This window comes from Sinocyclocheilus anshuiensis, unplaced genomic scaffold, assembly GCF_001515605.1.
Source record: "Sinocyclocheilus anshuiensis isolate Anshui unplaced genomic scaffold, SAMN03320099.WGS_v1.1 scaffold261, whole genome shotgun sequence".
NCBI classification, from domain to species: Eukaryota; Metazoa; Chordata; class Actinopteri; order Cypriniformes; family Cyprinidae; genus Sinocyclocheilus; species Sinocyclocheilus anshuiensis.
In genome coordinates, this window is record NW_015536515.1 from 1,340,559 (window position 1) to 1,346,993 (window position 6,435).

The 6,435-nt window shown below is 48.5% G+C and overlaps 1 protein-coding gene across 1 annotated transcript in view; it reads right to left on the reverse strand.

Moving 5' to 3' along the window:
• LOC107693032 (NACHT, LRR and PYD domains-containing protein 3) overlaps positions 1-3,897 on the reverse strand; it is an 8,725-nt gene extending 4,828 nt beyond the window's left edge. The window contains 1 exon segment of the mRNA XM_074187031.1: positions 3,595-3,897. Coding sequence (XP_074043132.1) covers positions 3,595-3,897 — 303 coding nt within the window.
• Between the last annotated feature and the right edge of the window lie 2,538 nt (positions 3,898-6,435).

Genomic DNA, 6,435 nt, shown 5'->3' on the forward strand with positions numbered 1-6,435 from the left:
AACTGCTTCCGTTTACAACAGTGAGCGCAAGCTAGATTAAATTGATTATTACGTTTTAAATATGGTTATTTTTCTTACAAAAATGCATCGATTCGCTACATGAGGACTTTGTTCACCCCCCGGAGCCGTGTGAGACACTTTTTTTTATGGATGGGTGCATTTTATTTAACTGCTTTTGGACGGATGCATGCAACACCCACTGAGTGCCATGAAACAGCTTGAAAGATCAAAGACCATTTTTAATATAACTCCGACTGGATTCGTCTGAAAGAAGAAAGTCATATACACCTAGGATGACTTGAGGGTGAGTAATTTATGGGCTAATTTTAATTTTTGGGTGAACTAACCCTTTAATGCTATCAGAGAACCAGGGTTACACAAGTAACCTATTGTTCTCTTTCAAGCATACGTTTCGGTGTCTCACTATGGGATATCCTAACTCCCGGATTGCCAGATAGACTGCCTCGAAGTCTCCTGCCAACCACAATCACCCCATCCGGGGCTGAACGAGTCATGACTCGTGACTCACATTCCTACGCTCAATACTGCATGTGCTAAAGTTTGAGCTGTAACATCCAGTTTATAAAACCTTGCAAATGTATGCGGTGAGGACCAACTCGCCGCTTCGCAAATATCCTGTAACGTGACTCCTTTAAATAGAGCCCACGAAGTTGACATTCCCCTTGTTGAGTGTGCACGTAAACCAGGTGGGGACACAAGGCCCTTACTGGAATATGCCAATGAAATTGCCTCCACTATCCAGTGCGATAAACGCTGTTTAGTAATCGGCTTCCCCGTATGAGGTTTCATCCAAGATACAGTATAAAAAGCTGATCACTCTCCCTGAACCCTCTTGATTCTTTCTGTATAAATTCGTAAAGCACGCACTGGGCACAATGCATGTAACTTTTGCTGTTCTGATGAAGCAAAAGGTGGTGGATTGAAGGCTCTTAACTCAAGAGGAATGATAGCATTAACTATTTTGGGCATGAATGCAGGATTAGGTTTCAGAACTACCCCTGCATCCCCAGACATGAACTGCAAACACGCTGAATGCGCTGAAAACACCTGAATCTCGCTTACGCGCTTTGCCGAAGCCAAAGCTAACAGCAGTGCTGTCTTAAATTACAATATTTTGAAATCAACTTTGTCCAGCGGCTCAAATGGGGACATAGAAAGAGCATCAAGCACCAATCCCAAGTCCCATGAGTGGGAAAAGCGATTTTGAAACTGGCAAAGCGCGGCGCGCGTCCTTCAAGAACCTGCATACCAAAGGATGCTGCCCCACAGTTTTGTTATCAAAACCAATGTGACAAGCAGATATAGCAGCTAGAAACACTTTTATTGTTGAAAAGGCTTTCCCTTGGTCTATCAAATCCTGAAGAAATGATAGAACGACTGCCGCTGAACACTGAAAGGGAATCTCGTGTTTAGTTGCGCACCAATGCTCAAACACGCCCCATTTGCATTCATAAAGAGACCTAGTCGATGAAGCTCTAGCATTTTGTATGGTTCTAATAACGTTGTCAGACAGACCGGTTGTATTTAAATTGAACCACTCACAGGCCAGGCCCATAGTGCCAGGCGTTCTGGATGAGGATGAAAAATCTCCCCCTCTGCTTGTGACAAACGATCGTGGAGAGACCACGGGTCTTCATACAGCATATGTATGATCTCCACTAGCCAATATTTCCTTGGCCACCTCGGAGCTATTAATAACAATTTCAGTCCCTCCTCCCTCACTCTGTAAAGTGTTGGGGATATTAACGCTATCAGTGGGAACGCGTAAAGGAGAGTGCAAGGCCATTCGTGCGCCAGAGCATCTATCCCCAGAGGCGCGCTCTGATCTTTCAGAGAGAAGAACAGAGGACACTGAGCATTGTCGTGGGACGCGAACAGATCCACTGTCGCTCTGCCATATATGCTCCAAATCTGTTCGACCACTTGCCTGTTCAATTTCCACTCCCTGTAGAGGGGATTGCCCCTGGACAGCAGATCCGTGCCCTGGTTCATGACACCCTGTACGTGCGTCGCTCTCAGGGATAAAAGATTGGCATTGCTCCATAAAATCAGTTTGCGTGCTAACGTGTGCAAAGAAAGTGATCTGAGACCTCCCTGTCGGTTTATGTAAGCCACAACTGTAGTGTTGTCCGTTCTCACGAGAACATGATGCCCTTTCAGAAAAGGAAGAAAATGCTTCAGCGTCAGAAAAACGGCTAGCATTTCCAAATAGTTTATGTGAAGATTGGTCAGTTGTTGACCCCATCTTCCATTCACTATCCTGCCCTCGTGAATGCCCCCCCAACCGGACAACGACGCGTCTGTTGTTATGATTTGTCTGGCTCGAACCACGCCCATGGGTACCCCTTGAACCAGAAAGGTCGGGTGTCTCCACTGGCGCAGTGCCAAGACTGCCTCTGATGTCACTCTCACTCTCCTCTGGGAGTGATGTAATGGGTCCAGCCCGAGACGCTACCCAGCGTTGAAACTCTCTCATGAACAGTCTGCCTAAGGGAATAACTATCAGGGCTGAGGCCATCAGTCCAAATAGTCTGAGGCATGTACGAAAGGAAACAGTTTCCCCTCTGAAAATCGGTCATGCAACGAGTGAATTTTCTCACCCTGTCTTCCGACAGTCGTGCTCTGAATGTCACCGAGTTCAGTGACAGCCCCAGATATGTTATAGACTGTGTGGGAATTAAAACACTCTTTTCGATGTTTAATTTTAAACCCAGTTTCTGTATGTGTTCCAGAAGCATAACTGTGTGTTCTCTCGCTTCTTGCTCTGACCGAGCTGTCACCAGCCAGTCGTCTATGTAAGTAGCGAGACAAATGCCTTTCTCCCTGAGCGGAGTCAGGGCTGCTTCTGTACATTTTACAAACACTCGGGGGCTGAGAGACAAGCCGAATGGTAGAACCAGATATTCGTATGCCACGCCAAGGAAAGCAAACCTCAGGAATTTCCTGTGGGGTGGATATATCTTTATGTGAAAATATGCGTCTTTCAGGTCGATTGACGTAAACCAATCGCCCTGGTATTTGTTCAGTGCACACAGATCTAATATGGGACGAAGAGCTCGAGTCCCTTTCTTTGTGATGAGGAAGTATCTCGAGTAAAATCCGCTGTGGCTCTGCTCGGGTGGGACCACTCTTATCGCCCTTTTGTTCAACAGAGAGGAAATTTCTTCCTGAAGAACATGCTTTAATTCTCCCCGCACCTGAGAATGAATTATCCCTTTGAAATGCGGGGGAGAAGCGGCAAACTGCAGTCTGTACCCGAATTGTATTGTCCTTAATACCCAACGGGACTGTGTGCATTCTCGCCAACTGATTATTCGCAGCGTTCTGGCGCCATCGTGTGGCTGAGTCGTGAACGAGTTTGTGGTCTGTACTGCGCATGCGTGGGCACTTAGCGCTTGGACAGAGATTAACTAAGGAAGCGATAACTCCGCGAAGTGATGCTATAATGTGTTCTGTTAACATGTTTTGCAACTTTTTTTTGGGGGGGGAAATTATGTTTTGCAACATGTTCTGTGGGAGCTAGCGAACAGGGGGGCTTGTGGGCTCCTTTCCCTGGGGAAGACCCCATCAAACTGCCTTCTTCTTCTTCCTCGCTCCCTGAGGATGAGGTTGAGGAGCTGGCTGGACCGCCTGAGCTGTTGCAGGCGGATTGTTCTTCCTTGGCCAGGCAGTTCTCTGTTCTGGGATTCCGCTGTGACCCGCTGCATTCACGTTCGGTCTCTGCCGTCTAGGAATGCGATAGCTGGGGGGTGGGCGGGCCGTAACTTGTGCGAAGGTCTGCCGAGGTGGCGGAGGGGGTGCAGTCTGTGCCTTTCTAGGCATACAGAGCTGCAAAGCCTCATCATCCCTCTTCTTTTCCTCGCATCTCTTTTGCATCAGTGTCCATCAGAGCCAAGCCAAAAATGCCCTCTGCGACCACCGGTGCATCCAGGATGGCTTCGTTTTCCCTGTCAGAGAGATTTGCCAAGTTAAAGGAGACATATCATCAGTGTCAGAGCCAAGCCAAAAATGCCCTCTGCAACCACCGGTGCATCCAGGATGGCTTCTTTTTCCCTGTCAGAGATATTCGCCAAGTTAAGCCAATGTCCTCTTTCTTGAATGACCATTGTGGCCATGGCCTTGCCCGCGGCTTGAACCGCGCATCTCTGAAGACACAGAGAAAGATCCGTAACGACACAGATCTCTTCCCAGTGCGTCTGACCTGGCATGGTCGACGCTTCGTCCTGCAATTCCGCTTGGTACGCGGTCAGCATAGAGGTCGCGTTCAGAGCCCTGACAGAGAGAGCAACTGCTTTATAAGCGCGTTCCGTCATGCTTGACTGGAAACGGTCCGCTTTGGATGGCAACGTCGGATTTGCAGCCGCCATGTGCTTTGGGTGCAAGTATGCGGCAACTAATGGCTCCATGGGGGGCATTCGGAGAAGTCCTACCTTCTCCATTCCTTCCACATCGAGAGCGGATCCTCCCTGCACGGGCATCTTACTGGTGAACGGTTTGTCCTTCCAGGTCACTGCAACCTCCTCCAGGAGCTCTGGGAACACAGGAAGGAGCTGCCGTGCTGCCCGTTTCGCTCTCGGCAGCCTCTTGCCCTCGTAGCGAGACTTTACAGCCTCTGCTACCACGGTCGGCCACGGAATGTTTAGTTTCTCTGCAGCGCGTTTGCACACATCTTGCAGATCAACGCTGAGAAGAGGGGATGGTTCCCCGTCCGCATCTTCCGTGGATCCCGCCGCAGCAGGGGTTGTGCCGGGTGCGCAGGGGCGAGGAAATAGGAGTCCTCGAAATCTTCCTCTTCTTCAGAGAGAAGAAAGTCCGATTGTCCCTCTTCCTCGAAATCAAGCGCGTCCTCTTCCTCGTCCGTGCTGAGCACACTGGGCAGAGGGACGCAAACGTCAAGCTGTTCACCCCAGGATAAAGCTGCCGTGGTGGGCAGCTCTACAGGGATGGGTACCTGCGGAGTGGCAGCTGGAACGGGGCTAGGTGACATGAGGGGATCGTGGCCTGACAGGCTAGCTTGGCGTGCTAGCCTGCGACGAAGGCTCTTCATAGTGAAGCGTGCGCAGTGTTCACAGGAACCGGGGTTCTCAATCGCCAATTGGGCATTTTTCAGCCCAAGACATGCAGAGCAGACCTGGTGTGTGTCCTTGCATGAAATTTTGTTCCCGCATGAACAAAGTCGCATGGCATCTCCCTCACTAGCCGGGACAGTCTGCATTGCTGCAGCCATCGTAATATCGAACAGTCCTTGCAATCGGCTGGAATGCAAATTGAAGGAGTCAGGTGAAAAACGGCGTGGAGGCCATTCGTTCGTCCAGGAGTTCGTTAAAGGTATATCTCATTTGTAGGCTTCTGGTGTGAAGCGAGAAGAGGTTTTTGAATGTCGTAGTGACGTTGTGTCACGCCTTTTATACTGAGGGGTGGGGAGGCCACTCCCAGACACAACGTCACATCTGCCAGTCAATTGGGGCTGGCGTAATGTAATAGGGCTTCTGAGGAATACGCTGAACGGGCGTATCCCATAGTGAGACAACGAAACGTATGCTTGAAAGAGAACGTTTGCACGTCTCTGAGCAAAAAGCAGTTGTGGGGAAATTCTCTAAACTCAAACTGATGCTTCCTCATTTCCTCACTTCTCTTTTCACTTTTTGACAACAACCATGAATGAAATTAAGTCATTTTGAGGCAGAAAGAACAGTTCACATTTTGGCAAGTGTAAAACTAATGGACGTGGACGGCAATCAGTTTTCGGCAGACGATCAATTTTCGGCACAACACCGGCATTGTAGTCTACTCTCACAGGAAACAGTCCTCGTCCTCCGTAAAATGCGCTGCACACATCTGAATATTTGGGTTGAACTGTTCCGGAACAGTGTTGTAAATACAACTTAACCACTATTTGTTAGTTAAGTATAACAGTGGTGTCCTCTTTTGGAAGGCCAAACAAAGTAGTTTCGCTTTCACAACAAAACACACAGCGTCTCCACAACATGGCAGTGGCGGCAACAGCAAGAATAAAAGTTACGCCTTCTTTCTACTTTCTTTGTGTGAACATTTGGGCGGCGTTAGGCAAATCTTCCCCCATCGTGACGTAGACATGCGTGTTTAAACGAGGTGTTTTAGGTAGGCGTGGTTGACTCTTACCTTTTATAAAGAATATCTCTTTGGATTTGAGACTTTAGTCTTTGCAACTTTACAGATCTTCTTTATGCACCAAGAGCTTGTAACACTCCAAAGAGAAAGCAAAAATGTAAATCGCATCATATGACCCCTTTAAACGTGTAGCACGGAGTTATGCCCGGTTCAGACTACACGATTTTAGCCCGATTTTGCCACAATTTGCTTGATGTAGGGTGTCATGGGGATTCGTAAACGACAATGGGCGTCGGGACGCAAGATTCCATCGTTTCAGCACGT